This window comes from Astyanax mexicanus, chromosome 4, assembly GCF_023375975.1.
Source record: "Astyanax mexicanus isolate ESR-SI-001 chromosome 4, AstMex3_surface, whole genome shotgun sequence".
NCBI classification, from domain to species: Eukaryota; Metazoa; Chordata; class Actinopteri; order Characiformes; family Acestrorhamphidae; genus Astyanax; species Astyanax mexicanus.
The window spans coordinates 16,029,638-16,050,631 of NC_064411.1; the positions used below are offsets into that span (position 1 = coordinate 16,029,638).

The 20,994-nt window shown below is 38.4% G+C and overlaps 5 protein-coding genes across 14 annotated transcripts in view; 3 read left to right on the forward strand and 2 right to left on the reverse strand.

Moving 5' to 3' along the window:
• Window positions 1-20,994, reverse strand: part of LOC125801230 (zinc finger protein 239-like) — a 270,259-nt gene that overhangs the window by 214,649 nt on the left and 34,616 nt on the right. The window lies entirely within an intron of this gene.
• The window catches only part of LOC111188839 (NLR family CARD domain-containing protein 3-like), a 453,074-nt gene that overhangs the window by 179,496 nt on the left and 252,584 nt on the right, over window positions 1-20,994 (reverse strand). The gene's annotated exons all lie outside the window — the stretch shown is intronic.
• LOC125801497 (zinc finger protein 3-like) overlaps window positions 1-20,994 on the forward strand; it is a 221,212-nt gene that overhangs the window by 116,922 nt on the left and 83,296 nt on the right. The gene's annotated exons all lie outside the window — the stretch shown is intronic.
• LOC125801516 (uncharacterized) overlaps window positions 1-20,994 on the forward strand; it is a 302,660-nt gene that overhangs the window by 43,857 nt on the left and 237,809 nt on the right. The gene's annotated exons all lie outside the window — the stretch shown is intronic.
• LOC125801318 (zinc finger protein 239-like) lies at window positions 11,086-18,512 on the forward strand. The gene is made up of 2 exons (XM_049477848.1): window positions 11,086-11,112; window positions 17,216-18,512. The coding sequence occupies exon 2, from the start codon at window positions 17,350-17,352 to the stop codon at window positions 18,385-18,387; it is 1,038 nt and encodes a 345-aa protein (XP_049333805.1). The 5' UTR covers window positions 11,086-11,112; window positions 17,216-17,349; the 3' UTR covers window positions 18,388-18,512.

Below are 20,994 nucleotides of genomic sequence, written 5' to 3' on the forward strand. Positions count from 1 at the left end.
TTAAAGCCTCCTTGGGTGTTCTCCTGGGGCTGCTTTTTGTTTTCCCTTCTTCTGGGGTATTCTTGTGTTTTCTACCTTTTGTTAGTTCTGGATAAAAGACTCAAAGTTGATCTTGAGAGGATACTCGTATTCCCATTTCCCTGAGTATCTTTATTTAAAAAGGCACACTAGGAAGGATTTCCTTGACTGTTGAAGTTTTTAAAGAAGTAAAATTACAGCTTCTGACTCAATGCAGCGCTGCACTGAGGTGTAATAGGAGGAATAGCGGTCCTCTCGTGTCTGTGCCGGAGCTCCTCTGAGCTCAAACCAGGCTCTGTAAGTTTGCCTCTTTCGAGAACTGCGAACTGCTTTCCACCCTGCAGTTCTAACCAGGGGCGTCCCTGGCCTGGGCTTCAGGGGCTTTATTCCAGAATCATTTTGCTCAGCTCAGCTATATTATTAATGATGAGACAGGCCACTGGGTTTTGTTGTTTGTGGATATATATGATGGTTATAGTCAGGTAGAATTTACATGTACAGTGGTGTGAAAAAACGTCAAACCAATTTAAATATTATTCAAAGACAACACAGGTAAACACAAAATGCTATTTTTAAATGAAGGTTTGATAAGTGCGGACCACGCCTAAAGAAGTAGAGAAAGAAGAAGGAAAAAGGGGAGGGAACTCAGGGAAATTTGGGCTGGAGTTCTGAACTGCGTGCTTGAAGAAGCGTGCAGTTATATCCCCCCGTTTTTATTTAATAAGAAGTGGAAGAGTAGAAAAAGGGGGTTGTTGGGGAGGAGTTGGGTTGCGAACTTTCGTCACGAGAGATAGTTAGTTAGGGGAGGTATTTATAGGACGGTTGATTGATACGGGGTGGAGTTAGAACGTAGAGTTCGGGCGTGGTCCTTCTCCCAAACTTTTGTTATTACATAACATCATTTTGCTAAGTGCGGACCACGCCTAAAGAAGTAGAGAAAGAAGAAGGAAAAAGGGGAGGGAACTCAGGGAAATTTGGGCTGGAGTTCTGAACTGCGTGCTTGAAGAAGCGTGCAGTTATATCCCCAAAATTGGAGCTTGTGTGGAAGCTAGTTTGGAATAAGCCTGTCTCAAATCGTCTGGTTGGGAACGGATGTATAGGTTATAAGCTTGGGAAGACCACCGGCCGGGGAGCTTGATCGTGTGCTCGGAGATTCCTTGTCTGGAGGTGTTGGATGCTGCACAATGTGAACTGAGTGGGCGGAGAATTGATCTGGTGAGTAACTACTGGGAGAAAGGATGCGACGGAGATCTGAAATTAGGGGCTGAGAAGGAGTTGTGGGAGATTTTAAGGGAAGTAAATTCTGAGCATCTGAGGAATCTAAGTAGAAGGACGGCTGAAAGGATGGTTTGTTGAGCTTGGAAGATCAGTTCGTTCACACGGGGGTTAGGTGAAGTGTAGTTTGTGAAAATGAAGGTACCGAGGTTGGGTTGCATTTGCATGCGGAGCCAAGGATCTGAATTTCTGTAACTGAAAACGAAAAAGAATAGAATTAAATTCTATCAGCGATAGAATTAAATGGACCTGAGGTGTGAACAGCTTTAGTGGTGAACTGATGCTTAATGTAGTGCCAAGTGAGACAACGGATAAAAGGCAAGATTTCTAGCGATTTGGAGCAACTTTTATTGATGTGGACTGCGGCGAGATTGATCAGAGTGGAGTAGAATAGATTTTTGACCATTCATGTCCCCAAAGGAGGGCAGCGACGAGGACCGGATATATGTCCAGAGAGCGCAGAAGAATCGCGCGGCTGCGCAGATGAAGTTCTCCGGCCAAGCAGAAGCGACCAGAGGAAGGAGCGGCATCTGTGAATAGCTTAATATCAAAAGAGCTGGAAGCTGCGTTGGTGTAGAAGAAAAACCCGTTCGATTGCAGAGGAGGCACAGCCAGAAATGGAGCTCTGACGTGCAGTATTAGTTGAGCATAACGAATGGTGGAGGGCTCGGACGAAAAAGCCAAGCGGAGGAGGCGGGAAATGAAAGAACGACCCTGGGTTCGATTTGGGTTGTGAATAAAGTGGCCGAGGGGGGAAAGACGGTGCTAGGTACGGGCGGGGAGACTTGAAAGGAGGCGGAGTCCAGAAAGATCCCAAGAAACTCGAGAGATGTGGAGGGACCAACGGAGTTCTCCGACAGCGGGGCACGGAGGCGAGTGAAAGTGCTGGTCATGGCTTCAAGACCCATCGAGAGGGGCGAGGAAGGAGGATCGATGACGAAGTTACCCAGGAGGTGGAGCACGAACTGGGGCCCGTGTTAAGCAAATCCAGCAGAGCGCCTTAGCAAAGGAGTCGAAGCTTGGGGTTACTTTTGCACCCGAAAGCAAGGTGAACTGAAAAACGGACTCTGAAAAGGCGCCAGGAGTCAGGATGGAGAGGGAGGATTTTGAAAGCCGAAACCACGTCAGCCTTAGACAGCCAGGCCCATCGCGGGATGGGGAGCTTCGTCTCGCAAACACACGTCAATGAAGTTCCAGATCCGGGGCGTCTTGGAATGTAGCAGGGTTCCAGTGTTGGAGATGAGCCGCAGCGCGAGCTGAGAGGGGGCGGCGCTGTAAATGGAGAATGAAGGTCAGGAAGCTCCAGCAAGGAGCTGAGCGGGTGCTGCAGCCCGGTGAGGAACGGCGAGAGAGGAGGCGGGGAGAGAATTGACAGAGTAAAGTAAGGAGAAAGGCTGGCTGGAAGGGACGGGTTGGAGAATAGTGTTGCCAACTGCTCAGTAAGGAAAGTAGCCATTGGCTGCAATTTGTGATTAAAAACGCCTTAAATGTTAGAAATGTTACAAATGAACTCTTAACAAATGAACTACGTCTGTTGCTTTTATAAATAGGCAGAGACTTCTGAAAATAACTCCATTTTAACGTAAATTACATGATTAAGTTTTTTTTTTTTTTGACAGTCAGCGGCGGCTTTAGGTATGCGCAGTTCATTGCAGCGTGTTTGAAGAGCGGTGTGAGTGTGTGGTCTGACTGAGACTGCACTGTGAGTGTCGTGGGCGGGGCTCGCGGCAGCACCTGCTGCTCGCTGAGGAGAAACTGAAGAGCATGTGTGTTCATTTAAACTCTCAATAACAAACAAAAACTAAGTTGGCAAGTTGGCAACACTGTTGGAGAACAGCAGGAGGATGACTGAGAGAGGGGGCTTGAACGACTGAGGGGAAGAGGGAAACGAGAGAGATGAGGCGCTGAGGCGAAGTTGGTGCCACGCCAGGGGTGCGAGAGCTGCAGCAGCGGCGAGGGGGTTTGGACGACTGAGGGAGGGGGTTTGGACGACTGAGGGAGGGGGAGTTGGACGACTGAGGGATGGGGAGTTGGACGACTGAGGGAGGGGGAGTTGGACGACTGAGGGAGGGGGAGTTGGACGACTGAGGGAGGGGGAGTTGGACGACTGAGGGGAAGAGAGACGAGAGACGAGGCGCTGAGGCAAAGTTGGTGCCGCGCCAGGGGCGCGAGAGCTGCAGCGGCGGCGAGTTGAGCAGGTGACGTCATCAGGCCGCGACGCCGGTGCGGCTCCTGTGCGCTGTTCAGATGTTCAGCGAAAAGATCCGCTTTTGGAGCAGAACGGGGGAAAGGAACGCCATGGTCCTTCAAATCCCGCTGCAACTTGACAATGGTCCAATCGGGCATGCGAGAAGGCTGGGATTTACTAGATGAACGGCGCTCAGCTGGGGAAGGGGCCGGCGAGCTCGACCAGGGGGAGTGGGGGGGAAGAGCAGCGGGAGTGCCGAGATCTGGGGGTGCGCTGGTGAGGACGACCGACCCGGGAGGAAAAATTAGTAGAAGCCGGAGTAGAACCCGGAGTAGCAGGAATGGAGATAACTGACTTTGGGCGATGAGCCCGGCGAGGCGGAGCAGGAGCAGAGACAGGCTGGCTATGAGGGAAGAGGTCCTCGTCAGAGGCAGTAAGTGTGAGGTTCACGGTCGGAGGCAAGCAAGATGCGAGCAGGTAAGTGCGGCAGATTCGACTGGTGCAAACTTTCGTCACGAGAGATAGTTAGTTAGGGGAGGTATTTATAGGACGGTTGATTGATATGGGGTGGAGTTAGAACGTAGAGTTCGGGCGTGGTCCTTCTCCCAAACTTTTGTTATTACATAACATCATTTATTAAGGGAGAAAAAAAATCCAAACCTACATGGCCCTGTGTGAAAAAGTGATTACCCCTAAACCTGATAGCTGGTCGGGCCACCCTTAACAGCAACAACTGCAACCAAGCGCTTGCGAGTCTTTTACAGCACTGTGGAGGAATTTTGGTCCACTCATCTTTGCAGAATTGTTGTAATTCAGCTACACTGGAGGGTTTTCGAGCATAAACAGCCTTTTTAAGGTCATGCCACAGCATCTCAATCGGATTCAGGTCAGGACTTTGACTAGGCCACACCAAAGTCTTCATTTTGGTTTTCTTCAGCCATTCAGAGGTGGACTTGCTGGTGTGTTTTGGATCATTGTCCTGCTGCAGAACCCAAGTTCATTTCAGCTTGAGGTCACAAACAGATGGTCAGACATTCTCCTTCAGGATCTTTTGGTAGACAGCAGAATTCATAGTTCCATTTATCACAGCAGATCTTCCAGGCCCTGGTGCCGCAAAACCGGTTCACAGAATATTTTCTGCTTGCAACTAGCAAACATTAACTATTGGTAATATAATGCTTGCAGCTAGCTGACATTAGCTACCTGTTATAAAGTGCTTGCAACTTTAGCTAGCTTTCTAAAATTAGCTACAGATTTAAAAAATGTTGATACCTTTAGCTAGCTAGCTAACACAAGCTACTACTTTAGCATTAGCCACTTGCAATTTTAGCTAACATTTGCTACCCGGATAAACAAATCACTGATAACTTTAGCTTGTCAGCTAAATAACTGGTTGTAAATAAAAATTAAATGTTATTTTACTCTAGGATATTTTGGTAGCATCACATAGCTGAAATCAGGTTCTTGTTTGAATTGTTTGTAATGTCTTGTTTTAAGCGAGTGTTCTTAAGAAATACAATTGAACCCCTGTACTTTATGATAATATTCTGATCCAGAACACATAATTCTTTAATACAAGTAGAATTATAAATAAAAATATATTTATTTTAGCCACTGACAGCATGATTTATACTAGAACAATAAACAAAACCAGTGGATTTTAGAGGTTTGACTGTAATATCTGTACTAAAACAAGTGTTGCTGGGTAATACAGTTTTGCGTTTATCGATATACTCTATACCCCTAACATAAAAGATGCTGCCAGTAAATTAAACAATGAATTTCTTCATTACACTACTTTTATTAAGCATTTCTTCATATTAGAGATGGGACCGATCCGATACAATATCGGTATGGGGGCCGATATTGACGTAATTCGGCAGCTGCATTCCGGTGTTGTAAAGGTATTATAACTACAGACTGGAGTAAACTATAGTCATAATCCACATACACATATAATATAAAACCACAGGATCTACAAATACTAAGCAGCACAAACACATCTATTTGTTATTAGAAAACTATCATTAATTTAGTTCGGAAATACAGTTAGCATTGCCAGTTAGCCGTTAGCCATCTCTATGAAGATCTGCAGTCTGTTAGCCTAGCTAGCAAATGCATTCCGGCATTGTGAATGTAATAAATAACTATACTGAGTGAACTACAGCCATAATTCACATCTAATATCAAACCACAGATCCTACCAACCCTAACCAGCAGTAAGAAATTAATCAGTTATTAAAAACAGTGATTAATTCAGCTCGGAAATACAGTTAGCACCGCCGGTTAGCCGTTTTTTACTGGAGCGGCTACTGCAGTTAAGACAGAGCTGAATAAATAAATAAAATATTTCTCATTAAATAATAATAATTAATAATAATTAATAATAATAATAATAATAATAATAATAATAGGATTATCTGATATTCTGCTGGCACAGCTACAGACAGTGGAGGGAAAACTGAGCCTCGTGTTAGTTTCACTTAACTTCTAACAGAGAAGAGAGAAATAAGCTCATAAACTCTTAACTATTACCTAAATCAGTGAATTATCTACAAAAACAATTTTTAATCTGTCTTATACTCGAATTAATAGCAGTATTTTTAACTTTAAACATGTTTTTAACCACTATTTATTCATAAAACACAGAGCTCAGCACCTACCCGCAGCACAGGAACACACAGACCGCTGCTGAGGTACGGTGGCTCAGAAAGACCAAACGTAGCGTAACTGCAGTTCACCACTAAACAGCAGGGGCCGCCAAAACTTCATTTAACAGCATTAAAGTGCCTCATTTTATAAAGTTCATCTAAAACAAAGGTATTTTATTACTCTGTTACACTTACAACAGTAATAAACATTGTAAAATTATTAAGTTCTGCTTTAATTAATTCTTAGAAGACAAGTTTAGACATTATTAACCATTAAAATGCATTAAACAAATGGCTAATTAAATTATATTAATATAGTTACAGTAGAACTTTATTACTGTGCTACATTTGCTTCAGTAGTAAATATTATAGCCAAATAACAGATTATTATATTCTGTTTATTCACAGTTTTTTCCATTCTGATAAATTATATGATTTTGATGTATTTTAGCAATGTCAAGTCTCTCAAAGTGTCATGTGTTATTATTATTATATTATTATTATTATTAAATGTATCAGTTAAGGGGCTGTTTAATAAAACAGTGTAGCTAAAATTATTTTTTAATTATGTTTATTATTACAGTAAAATAGGGAGTTTTCGGTTAAATCAGTAAGCTAATCAACATGATTATAAAAACACTAGTGGCAGAGTCTTACCTGACTCTTACCTCACTAATATAATTTCCAAAAACAATTATTTCTTTTTAAATGTAATATTTAACAGGCAGACTTTTATTTTGATAGAAAAGTCAGAGCTGCTGCTGCTGCACCAGACATAGACCCCTGAAGCCGTGCATCATTCTGTAATGCTCGTACGGCTTTACGGTGTCTAAGCGTTTTTTCCCTATGAGAAAAATGAATGGGTTTTTTAAAAAAAACGCCTCCGTCACATTCTGTGCTAAATAAATCTGTTCAGAACCCTGTACTGTTATTCTGTGTACATTTTACTCCTGAACATCACTGGATCCTCTGAATTTCGAGATCGTTTAAGGGGCGTAATGAGAAAAATGCTAACTTTAAGCTAATGCTACAGCGGAGTGAACTGACCTCCCGGCGCCGCTGCAGAGATTAGCAGGGACTGTTTTCGGCGCAACACCAAAGAACTCCGGCTTTAAGTTAGGAGAATTTTACACACAGTTGAGCCCAATAATGAACTAACTGCACTTACTGAGGAGAGCTGAGAGTGTCACAGCATTAAATCACTAAAACAGGTCAGTGATACTCCAGAACCAGCTGTAACACGTTTAACATTTACCCTCTTTATTATGCAGTGAAATAAATGGGTGTTTCTGGTTGGTTGTTGCCTCAGTGAGGGCAGGTTGTTGATTAGTTAGTTGTTAGTTGTGTCAGGTGTTGTAATTAGTATAAACTAAGGATCGTAATTAAATACTAAACCTGCAGGGAAGCGTTGATCCTGAACTGAGAGCCACTTACTGTTATTATCTGCTTTTTAAAGCTCTAACACAGACTACACTGCTCAACATCACACTGCTCAACATTACTGAAAGAGTTTTCACCTGTTTAAATGCTTTAATGATCCTCTGTGAAGAAGCATAATAATCCAAAAATCTTTTCCATACCTTCTGTGGTTCAGCTAATCCTGCTCTTCCTCCGGTGCTCCGAGAGAACTGCAGATCCCGGAAGCTCAGCCTCATCCGGGTTATGTAGAGCCCCGCCCCCTCCCCCGCTATATCACATTATACCCCATCACCGCTAGAGGGAGCCCGCGAGGGAGTCCTCAATGCATGGAGCTGAATGGAGCTAAACAGCTAAAACTCTCATTTAAAACACTGTATAACTACTTCTCTGGAGTTTTCTTTAATTTTACAACGTAGAACAAAGTATTTCACTAAAATAGGAAAGAAAACGTACCTCTATCTTTCCATTTTTCTAAAACTAATGTTTTTATTCAGTAGATTTACTAGCATTACTGCTACTGATGCTGGAGTTACACACAGAGCTGCAGTTTAAAAGCTTTAATAATTATCTCTGCGATGACAAAATAGTTATAGTTGTTCTGTTTTGAGGAAATGATTGAATGTTTTATTCTAAAAAGTATCAAACATTTATAAATTGTTATTCTGCTAAAAGTAATAATTTATAAATGTTTGATACTTTATAGAATAAAAAAATGTTTTTATACATTTCAGACTCTTTTGAGAGGCTTGAGATTCAGATAGTTTTTTCCTCTATAGAGATTCTCTGATTGCTCCTGTACAACTTCAACAAATAGCACTTACTAATTATTATGGAAAGGTCAGTGTCGTTGTACCAATTGTGAAATTGATTCCACTTTTTAAATCTCATTTAAATTTAATTTAAAATTGTATTATTACATTTTCTTTGCATTTACCTTCTTGATGTCCTGCAGGTTCTTGAAAAGGAGATCGTACTGCAGCAGATCTTGTTTGTTGCTCACCTTGTCTAAAGTCTTACTATTTATGTATTCTGAAAGCTTTCCATAAATTGAGGTCATTCACACCTCCTCCCTGTAAAATCACTCTCTGACATCACAATGGACCATCCTGATTTCTGTATAGAAGGGTACTTCACACTTGTAAAAGCATTTAGAAATTCATATTCAAATATCAGTTTTAAACTAATTAATTGTAAAATAAATAAGATTTTGTTTAAGAGTTTATTTGTTAATAGGATGGTAAAAACAAGTTGGGCCATCACTTGAAGTTTACCATCAACATTGAGTCCATCTGGTACAACTTTGGCATTTATTACATACAGTGTTAAAAAGGTTGTATAAATGTTTTAATTTTTTTGAACAGTGTTAACTTACATGGTAAATTTTGTCAGTACAAAATTGTTTGAATATCCATGGTGACCATCACAGTGAAGTAAAGCATTGATTATTTAATACAAGGAGTAACTGCTTCTATTTGGGGTAGTCAGAATGGTACTATTGATCAATTAAGTGAAAGCTCACCTTATTTGGTTAAATTTTTTTAGTAATCAAAGTTAATTATTTAATTTTAAATTAAATATGGACTACATGATTTTATTATATTATATACCAATATAACTAAGCATATTAAGAATCATTTGTTAACATAGGGTTTCTTGGTGTAAAGCTCTCTTACATATTGAAAGAATCCTGAAGATTTCTTAGTTCTAATGGATATTTGTATTGAAGAAAGTGTTGAAAAGAAATGTCACAATTTCTACTTTAACAATAGTTCTGACCTTTGAGTAAAATTGGGTAAATGCTATTTGTTGGGTAGTTTTAAGTGACTCAAGCAACCAGAGGTGTTTGTCTTATATTTCTACACAGAACCAGATTTAATCTGGCCCAAATAGTCTCATATTTTGTAGTAGAATGAGAATGCTTTCTGGACTCATATTATAAAAGCTGAAATTTTTTTTTATAATTCTATAAACAAATAAACTCTTTAACAAATCTTATTTATTTTAATTAATTAGTTTGAAACTGATATTTGCATATGAATTCAAATGCTTTTACAAGTGTGAAGTACCCTTCTATACAGAAATCAGGATGGTCCATTGTGATGTCAGAGAGTGATTTTACAGGGAGTAGGTGTGAATGACCTCAATTTATGGAAAGCTTTCAGAATACATAAATAGTAAGACTTTAGACAAGGTGAGCAACAAACAAGATCTGCTGCAGTACGATCTCCTTTTCAAGAACCTGCAGGACATCAAGAAGGTAAATGTAAATAAAATGTAACCATATTATTTTAAATGAATTTTAGATAAAATGTTTGTACTGGATTTGTATTTGTATAGATGTTTAATACTTTATAGAATAAAAATTGTACAACTATATAGAAAAAAACAGAACAACTATAACTATTTCATCACCACAGAGATAATTGTTAAAACTTATAAACTGCAGTTCTAATCCTTTTAAATGAGCTCTGTGTGTAACTCCAGCATCAGTAGCAGTAATGCTAGTAAATCTAATTAATAAAAGATTAGGTGTATTTAGTGAAATACTTTGTTATACTTTGTAAAATTAAAGGAAAACCCAAGAGAAGTAGTTATACTGTATTTTAAATGAGAGTTTTAGGAGTGGGCGGGGCTCGGATGAGGCTGAGCTTCATGGAGAGGACCTTTGTGATTCTAGCAACACTTGGCCAGAATCCAAAAAGATTTTCTGTCAAAATAAACGCCCCATTAAAATTATATAAAAATCAGTTTTGAGTCTGTAAATAAAATACAATAAACTAGTTTGAGAAAATAATGAGTATAAAACTAATCAAAAGCTTTTTTAAACTGAAACACATAAAATAATATAGATAATAAAAGAAAATGTAGGAAATTGTACTAAAACTAGAGTTGCTGGAAAAGACACTTTTGCGCTGACACTTTATCAATATATTCTCAATCAGGACACAACTCTTTAATAAAAGTAGCATTATAAAGAAAAACATTTCTTTGAGTTACTGACAGAATGTTTTATTTTAGACAAATAGTAAAAATCGGTAGCTTTTAGAAGTTTGTCTATAATATATGAAGCTGGTTGTTAAATTGTGTATTTTTTTTTAACAATGTAAAGTTGCTTAAAAAGTGATGTCAATGTTCATTTTCTTCTGTATTGTCCTGTATTTATATTCCTTATCTTTATTGCAGTGTTATTATTATTATTATTATTATTATTATTATTATTATTATTATTATTATTATTATTATTATAACTAAAAGTATCAGGTAAGAACCAGCAGGAAACTATAATCCACAGTAATGGTTTAAAGTGGGATTTGTTTTTACTTTCATTTGTTACATTTTTTATTGTTTATTATTACAGTAAAATAGCAAGTTTTCTGGTAAATTAGCAAATTAATGTTATTTAAAAAAACACTAGTGAAATTCCACCTCTTACCTGACCTTCTCCTCGCTTCTTTTTAAATTTTATATTTTTACAAGCAGACTTTTATTTTGACGGGAAAGTCACGGATCTGTTCCTCCCGCAGCGCCGGAGGAAGAGCAGAATCAGCTGAACTACAGAAGGTATGGAGAAATTTCTCTCTCTCTCTCTCTCTCTCTCTCTCTCTCTCTCTCTCTCTCTCTCTCTTCAACACGCTGTTCTACATTCACTCCTACATCAACACCACCTTCAGCACCTTCAGCATGTGCAGCATTTACACCACCAGCACTGGATCTTCTCCTAGCTCTGCTCAGCAGTCTGACTCTGACCCACAGACACATCTGAGATAAATCTGAGATAAATCTGAGATAAATGTGGGTTAAATCTGAACTAAATCTGAGATAAATGTGGGTTAAATCTGAACTAAATCTGAGATAAATGTGGGTTAAATCTGAACTAAATCTGAGATAAATGTGGGTTAAATCTGATCTCCAAACACACAGTGGTCCAGTCTCAGCATGGATCTACTTCTGGGTTCAGACTGATAGCGGATCAGAACCAGGACAGATTTTACAGCGTTTATTACTGTTGTAAGTGTAACAGAGTAATAAAATAACTTTGTTTTAGGTGAACTTTATAAAACGAGGCACTTTAATGCTGTTAAATGAAGTTTTGGCGGCCCCTGCTGTTTAGTGGTGAACTGCATTTACGCTACGTTTGGTCTTTCTGAGCCACCGTACCTCAGCAGCGGTCTGTGTGTTTCTGGGCTGCGGGTAGGTGCTGAGCTCCGTGTTTTATGAATAAATAGGGGTTAAAAACATGTTTTAAGTTAAAAATACTGCTATTAATTCGAGTATAAGACAGATTAAAAAGTGTTTTTGTAGATAATTCACTGATTTAGGTAATAGTTAAGAGTTTATGAGCTTATTTCTCTCTTCTGTCAGAAGTTAAGTGAGAGTAACACGAGGCTCAGTTTTCCCTCCACTGTCTGTACCAGCAGAGTTATAGAATATCAGCTAATCCTATTATTATTATTATTATATATATATATATATATATATATATATATTTTTTATTAATGATAATTATTTTGATTTATTTATTCAGTTCTGTCTTAACTGCAGATGCCACTCAGGTAAAAAGGAAAAAAAAAGTACATATTGTTTTCCAGTTATCACATGTAATGAAGAATGCACAGTTAATTGATGTACACTTATTGCAAGTGTTATCTGTATTTTAAGGATTTGGGTAAACATACATAGATATGTCAAACAATATTAAGCAATGTTTAATAAAAGTAGCATAATAAAGAAATTCATTATTTAATTTACTGACAGCTTTTTTTATTCTAGGCGAATAAACAGAATATATTGATAAACCGCAAAATTGTTTTACCCAGCAACTCTAGTCAGACCTCTAAAATCCACTGGTTTTGTTTATTCTCCTTGTATAAAGCATGCTGTCAGTGGCTAAAATAAAGGTATTTTATTTTTAAATATATATTATAATTCTACTTGCATTAAAAAAATATTGTGTTCTGAGTCAGAATATTATCATAAAGTACCAGCGCTAAACTGTATTTCTCAACAACACTCTTAATATAGACATTACAATCAAGCTTTGTGAGGCTACCAAAATATCCTAGAATAAAATAACGTTACATTTTTATTCAAACCCAGTTACTTAGCTGACAAGCTAAAGTTATCAGCGATTGTTTATCCGGGTAGCTAATGTTAGGTAGCTAGCTAAAGTTGCACGCGCTTTATAACAGATAGTTAATTTTAGCTCGGTAGCTAAAGTTACCAGCGTTTTTTTTATCAGTATCTAATGTTAGCTTGAAAGCTAAAGTTTGAAGTTTTTTATTACAGGCAGCTAATTTTAGCTAGCTAGCTAAAGTTGCCTCTAATGCTTGCTTACTAGCTAAAGTTGCAGGCGCTTAATAACCAGTAGCTAATGTTAGCTTGCTAGCTAAAGTTGCAGGCGCTTAATAACCAGTAGCTAATGTTAGCTTGCTAGCTAAAGTTGCAGGCGCTTAATAACCAGTAGCTAATGTTAGCTTGCCAGCTAAAGTTGCAGGCGCTTAATAACCAGTAGCTAATGTTAGCTTGCTAGCTAAAGTTGCAAGTGCTTTATAACAGGTAGCTAATGTTTGCTAGGTAGCTAAAGTTACCAGCTTTTTTTTAGATAGATAGATAGATAGATAGATAGATAGACAGATAGATAGATAGATACTTTATTGATCCCCAAGGGGAAATTCTTGACATCCAGCAGCAGGTGTGTATAGTACACAAAGTTACAAAAGGATAAAAAATAATGATACATATAAATACAACAAAATAAAAAATAAAATGAAATTATAAAAGTACAGTCTTTAGTGTGTGTGTGTGATGTAAAATGGAGGTAGTGCAGTTGAACACAATAGACAGTGAACACCAGTTGATGTGCATAAAGTAAGGATAAGGATAACAGCCATACAGAAAGTGCAAACACAGTTATATAATAATTTAAATTTAGCAGTGCAAATGATACGTAAACAGTAGATGAATGAACTAGTGAATGAACTACTAGTGCAAAATAGGGTAGAACTATAAAAATAGTGTTATGGGCATCAGCAAGATAGTGTGACCATAGATGGGGGTATGTCCATGGTGTGGCCAGAATTGCTGGAAAGAAAAGGTGTCACAGAGTCTTCAGTTTGCTGTGCTGAGATGAGTTGAAAAGTCTTATGGCCTGAGGGACAAAAGACTTTCGGAGTCTGTCTGTGGAGCAGGACTGGGACAGCAGTCTGCCGCTGAATGAGCTCCTCTGCCTGGTGATGGTGATGTGCAGAGGGTGGTGAACATTGTCCATGATGTTCAGCAGCTTGCTGAGGGCTCTCCTCTCTGCCAGTGGTGTTAAGGACTCCAGCTCTAGTCCCAACACAGAACCAGCTTTCCTCACCAGCCTGTTCAGTCGTCCAGCGTCCCTCTTGCTGATGCTGCCTCCCCAGCACACTACAGCGTAAAAGAGGACGCTGGCTACCACAGACTGGTAGAACATCAGCAGGAGTTTCTGGCAGATGTTAAAGGACCCAAGCCTTCTGAGGAAGTACAGTCTGCTCTGTGCCTTCCTGTAGAGGGAATCAGTGTTCACTGACCAGTCCAGCCTATCGTCCAGGTGCACACCAAGGTATCTTTTTAAATCAGTAGCTAATGTTAGCTTGCTAGCTTGAGTTGCAAGCGCTTGTTACAGGTAGCTAATGATAGCTTACTAGCTAACGGGTACCAGCATTTTTATAGTTGGTAGCTAATGTTAGCTATTTAGCTAAAGTTGCAAGCATGTTATAACTGGTAGCTAATGTTAGCTAGCTGCAAGCGTTTTGTTACCGTTAATTAATGTTTGCTAGTTGCAAGAGTAGCTAAAATTTGCTTAATAGCTAAAGATTCCAGCATTTTTAAAAATTGGTAGCTAATTTTACCTAGCTTGCTAAAGTTGCAAGCATTTTATAACCGGTAGCTAACGTTAGCTAGTTAGCCTAAGTTACCAGATTTTTTTTAAAACCAGTAGCTAACATTAGTTACCTAGCTAAAGGTACCAGTTATGTATTTTCACCATAACGATGCTCTTGCCAATATGACAAAACACTAAAATAAATATATATATATTTCAAGAATACACTACTGCAACAAAATGAACTTTTAATTTTATATTTGCCATATATTATTTAATACGATTTATGGCACACCCATTACTGAGATATTAAATAATACAACAATTTTATCAGATTTGTAACAGTCAAAGATCCACAATGTCAGGATATTAATAATGCACTCTAAATATCTCCATATATCCAGGATTATAGTAAAATAAATGATACTGAACAAATATAATCTCTAGAGTCTCTAGTAGATATATAACGGTAAATGAGAACAATGTGAAAAAAAAAGGTGGGTGATATGGCACGATATTTCAGGGTATAATATTGTTCACAATATTTCAAAGTGGCTGAGAGATTTCAGTGCAGCAGCAGTGTGTGAACAGTTGGAATGATCTGTGTTTCTGTGCGCTCTCTCAGTTTGTGTGTGACAGGGCGCCGTCGGGGTTGCTTTCACCGCACTGCGCGAGCTCTTCGTGTTTATGCGCGTTAACATTTTGCTCTTTGCCTTTTTGGTATCCATTTTGATACCCTGCCTTATAGAGAAGTGTGATATTAAAATCACAGCTTAATAACCTAAGAATGCCTCAACCAAGGGTGTCAAAAGTATTCACACTCATTACTCAAGTAAAAGTATAGATACTGGGGTTTACACATACTTTTGTAGAAGTTGAACTCAAACCTTTACTTAAGTAAAAGTACAAAAGTACTGCTTTTAAAACTACTGAAAGGTATAAAAATAAAAGTAATGTAAGGGGAAAATTGACCTTATAAACAGAAGCCTTGGCTGCACAACATGAACCTATATTGCACAACCACCAATAACTAGTTGACTGTAAGTATAGTAATAAAAAAAAATTGTCCACTATTGACTGTAGGAAACATTCAGTTTACCTCCGAAAAGAGTTGTTTTTACATACAACCATTCCGAAGCCTTTCGCTGCAGCTGGCGATGCATTATTGTCAGCGAAGTTCACTTACAATGCTTTGTATCTACTTTCTGTGTCAAGAAACAAAACACTGCAATGGCGTGTTTGTTTTTATAGCCACGTGACATCACAGGGTCCGCGATGTGACTATCGCACATCGCAATGTCTATTCTTAAACAATATATCGTGCAGCCCAAGAGCATAGCATTAAATCCTTCATGCAGGAACTGCTGACACAATCCAGCCACATGAGGTCTAGCATTGTCCTGCATTAGGAGGAACCGAGGGGCCACTGCACCAGCATATGGTCTCACAATGGGTCTTAGGATCTCGTCTCGGTACCTAACGGCATGCAGGCTACCTCTGGTGAGCACATGGAGGTCTGTGAGGCCCTCCAAAGAAATGCCTCCCCACACCATTACTGACCCACTGCCAAGTCAAGCAGTTATTATTGTCAATACTGCATATGTACAGGACATACAGAGAATTGACATTAAGTTGCTCTCCTTCCCAGGATGATGAATGAGTGTGTGCTGGGGGCAGCATTAGGATGGGGGGTGGAGCAGGGTGAGAGTTCAGCCAGAAAGCATAGGTACTGAAGTGGTCTGTGGTCCCCACCTGCAGAACGACTCCTTGGCTGAGTATGTTTTGTTAATTGAAATTGATTGTCAATCAGTGTGGACAGTTCATTTCAAAGAAGTTTGATTTACTTGGAGTTATATTGTGTTTAAGTGTTCCTTAATTTTTTTTTTTTTTTGCATATATATAATCACTATTTATAATGGTATTACTTGCCATCCAGATGCACTTGAACTCCATATAAGAAATTTAGGTGAAATCAAAATAAAGGTAAATATAGTTTTGAACCGTTTGTAGTTTGATTTTTAGTAGGTAAAAATATTTTGTATTAGGTCATATCGCCCATCTCTATGTGAAATGCTGAAAAACACTCCATGGGTTAAAATAGTCATATCGCTTTTCAAATCTACAGTCTTTTATTTACTAAATGTGTAGCTACACTTCCAAGACAACCAATAAGAAGTGATGATATTTAAGGTGGAATTGAAAATTCAGGGAAAATGTTAATTCATTAGCTAGGCTGAGCTAACGTAAAAAGACTAAAAAACATGATACATATTGTTCAGATAGCTGGTTTACAGGCTTTAGTAACATTTAGTTGAGTTGATGAAATTGTGGGTAACGTTAGCTTCTGTAAAACTGCAGCAGGTCTCGGAGCTTCTGCTGCTCTCTGGCTCCGGAGATGAAGTTGGGTAATTACAGATAAAGATATTTATAAGATAAAATGAGACACCTTTATTGTAATCAAAAAGGGAAGTCAATATAGTACAGTATTAATAGTATGGATTAGTGTATTTCAGTGTAAAGTGAGATACTAAAGTAGTAGTCCAACATGGTATTCAGTAGTGGACAGCAGCAGAGTTTATGCTACATATATTTTGCGGCTGCAGCCTGCTAACTGTCTACTGCAGAACGAGCTGAACTTCATATTATAATGTCTATGGATTTAGAATGAGACAAAAGTACAGAAGCTTTTATGGTAATATAAAGGTGTCCCAGTATTTCCCATATAGTGTAACTGATTTAGTTAAGTCTCTTAATTTCAGTTACTTAACAAGCTTTTATTTTAATACACTCAATTATTTCTTCTTTTTTTTTTTTCAGAAATGAAAATATTATAGGATTTCTCCTGAAATCTATGAAAGAGGTGAAGCACAAGCCATCCTGAAGAATCTCCAGAACACGCAGAAATTGTTTGATACATTTAACAGACAGAGGAAACAGAGGAAAGTCCCGACATGGAGAAACATCAGCACTCTGTCAAGAGTTTCACTAAACAGAGTGATCTCAAAAAACACCAGCGCATTCACACAGGAGAGAAACCGTATCAATGCTCAGACTGTGGGAAGAGTTTTAATCAACAGAGTAATCTCCAAAATCACCAGCGCATTCACACAGGAGAGAAACCGTATCACTGCTCAGACTGTGGGACGAGTTTTAATCGACAGAGTACTCTCAAAATTCACCAGCGCATTCACACAGGAGAGAAACCGTATCAATGCTCAGACTGTGGGAAGAGTTTTACTACACAGAGTGCTCTCGAAATACACCAGCGCATTCACACAGGAGAGAAACCATATTTCTGCTCAGACTGTGGGAAGAGTTTTACTCAACAGAGTGATCTAAAAAAACACCAGCGCATTCACACAGGAGAGAAACCGTATCACTGCTCAGACTGTGGGAAGAGATTTCATCAACAGAGTCATCTTAAACTGCACCAGCGCTTTCACACAGGAGTAAAACCATATTACTGCTCAGACTGTGGGAAGAGCTTTACTCAACAGAGTACTCTCAAAATTCACCAGCGCATTCACACAGGAGAGAAACCGCATCACTGCTCAGACTGTGGGAAGAGTTTTTCTACACAGAGTAGTCTCGAAATACACCAGCGCATTCACACAGGAGTAAAACCATATTTCTGCTCAGACTGTGGGAAGAGTTTTACTGAACCGAGTAGTCTCAAAAAACACCAGCGCATTCACACAGGAGAGAAACCATATCACTGCTCAGACTGTGGGAAGAGTTTTCATCAACAGAGTGATCTCAAAATTCACCAGCGCATTCACACAGGAGAAAAACCGTATCACTGCTCAGACTGTGAGAAGTGTTTTTCTACACAGAGTAATCTCAAAAATCACCAGCGCATTCACACTGGAGAGAAACCGTATCACTGCTCAGACTGTGGGAAGAGTTTTACTCAACAGAATCATCTCCAAAAACACAAGTGCAGTAACACAGGAGAGAAAACTATCCCAAATTTGTTCCACAGCAATTAAAAGTGCAAATCCTAAATCTTTCGGACAGAACACCTTATCCTACACTAATGTATTACTCTGTCACTTGGGACACGTTCCACCAGAATCAAACATGAACTGAATTTAACAATGGATTTTACAGATTCAGCCAAAATGAATCTTATCAAGGGATGATGTTTACTGAATTCCATGTTATGTTTTTTTCGTATGTTTGATATTCCAGGACATTCTTCGTGAGACAGAGCTCAGTTTTTAGGGTAGTTACAGTAAGAGTTCAGTTCTGAAGAAGGGAATGTCGTTCAAGTTTGAACTACGGCATTGCCAGAGCTTGCTCCAGACATTAGATTAACATTAGATTAACATAGTCTTTAACATTTAGATGTCATAGTTTGTTGGGAGTAGAGTAGGATTCTTGCAACTAAACGATTTTGTTGCTGGAACACCCACTACACCCACTTTACCTATTTTTGGTGGCCTAATTTAATAACTTAATTTAATGTAATTTAATAACTTCCCCCACCTGAACACACACATACCACAAACCCCATCCAGGATGCACTGGAATTAGAATAAAAGCCTTTGATGACTCTTTTCACAAATCAAACCTAAATTTCAAATGACATATCTGACTTTTTCATCTCTCCAGTCCTCTCAAGAGACCTAAATGCTAGTTGGGTAAACCTTGTACATTTTTTGACATTTCTCCAGCAAACACTAATTCAGACAACCGTCAAACTTTGGACTTCAACGACCTTAAATTGTCACCTTCTGTGACTGTCTCCCAAATGAGGTGGACCAACAGTGCCATCACCAGGATGAAGACCCGACTACAAATATAATATAATATAATTCAACTTGCTAAAATCCACAGAAACGCAATCCATAAAGAGTTACTGCAATTTAAGAGTTTATGCTTGGTTAGTCCTGCAAAGCATTGAGAAAATAAGACTCAATTAGTTAAAAGAAATGTTCAAAGCTTTGGATTCCATTCCCAGCCTTGTAAGCTGAAATTCTGTGGTGTAAACTGATCTCTCTCACACCCGTCATAAATTCTGATCAACAAGCTATGAGCCAGGCGAAGAGAATTTCTCACAAAGAAGAACAAATAAGAATATACATTAACTAAATAAGTTATTTTACAAAATATTTAATAATTAATATTCCACTTCTAGTGTATGGGTATAGATGCTGTCCTGATTAAATGTTCATACACAGTCAAGTCTGAATCAACAAGGTTTAACTAGCATTTAATAATTTTGCCTTATTTGGTTATTAGTGGTTTATTATTTTATAGTGTTTGTGTTTTCTTTTCAATTATTTAATTGGGTTGAAATAGAAACACGACTCTTTGTTTTCTTTTTGACAAGGTACCATCCTTTGTTTCTAATTTCAGGATTATCTTGAATGTTAGCAACCTTTTTGTAGAAAAAACACATAATTTACATTTATTGTGATTCAATTCTAAGATTGTTTTCCTTGAATTTATCCTCATGAATTGGTACGCTGAATATTGTATTTTGATCCACTGTTTGATTGAGTTTTCTTTTGGTTTGGTCTATTAATTAAAAAAATATGAAATCTCAGAAATTGCTCCAAAACCAATGAAAACACAGACACATAGGTTGCTCCTCCCCCAAAGCCCACAGAGCCAATGGTAGCCTTAAGGTTAAAACAGACTCAGTCAGAGAGTGACAAACAGAGTAGCAGTGGAGAATGAAAGTGGAGAGTGTCCAGGATTACGGATGGATCAGTTCAGTTCAGTCTTTAGAGGTAGTTGAGGAGTTTGGAGTTTAGCTCCTTTAGTTTAGTTTAGCATTTTAGCTTCAGTTTAGCGATAGCTTAGCATTCTTAGTGCAACTCATTTAACCTTCTTTAAGCATATTAATACTAGCTTTCTTAGTTAAGACAACTTAAGCAATTTTACAATCTACGAAGCCACGCATTATGCATACAAAGTTTCAGCTGAGTAGAGACCGTCAGGCTCAACCCAGAAGCAACCAGTCCGGAAGCGACCAGCAAGCCAGCTGAGAGCGAAGGGGTTTTTCTGTGGGTTCTGAAGGGACTCCATGCTGACACCAGGAAGTCAAACCATCATGCAGACAGACTCACGTGGTTCTTTCTCAGGGTGAAGAAACAGACGACCACGCTACAGACGGACGGCACCAATGCAGGCCCACTTTAACGTCTCAGAGTAAGGCAGAGCTGGTAAATGGTTTTGTTGGTCATGGTTTGGTTGAATCCTTTATAAATCTCCCTGTAGTAAAGATAACTTCTTTTCAGTTGCTTGGTTGTAAATAAGAACCGGCTTTGTAGACTTAAAATAACTTAGTTCATCCTTTAGAAATCCCCACTTAATAATTTTCATTAATATGACAAGTTATTCCTTTCTATACTGATATTATAACATGTTTTTATTTTAATTCTCATTTACCTTCATACACTGTGATTTTATATCTAATGGCAAAATTTATGACATTTTAATGCATTATCAACTCATATCTGTGTGATTTAATAAAATTCTTTTTATATTACAAAACCTGTAATTTCAGTGTGTTTTCTGGATAACTTGGTTATGTAAATTACCGTTCCCGGTAGAAGAAGACAGAAAAGTCTTGTGTTATTAATTAA

Coding starts and splice junctions, on each gene's coding strand:
- LOC125801318 (XM_049477848.1), top strand. CDS start 17,350: ATGGAGAAACATCAGCACTCTGTCAAGAGTTTCACTAAACAGAGTGAT.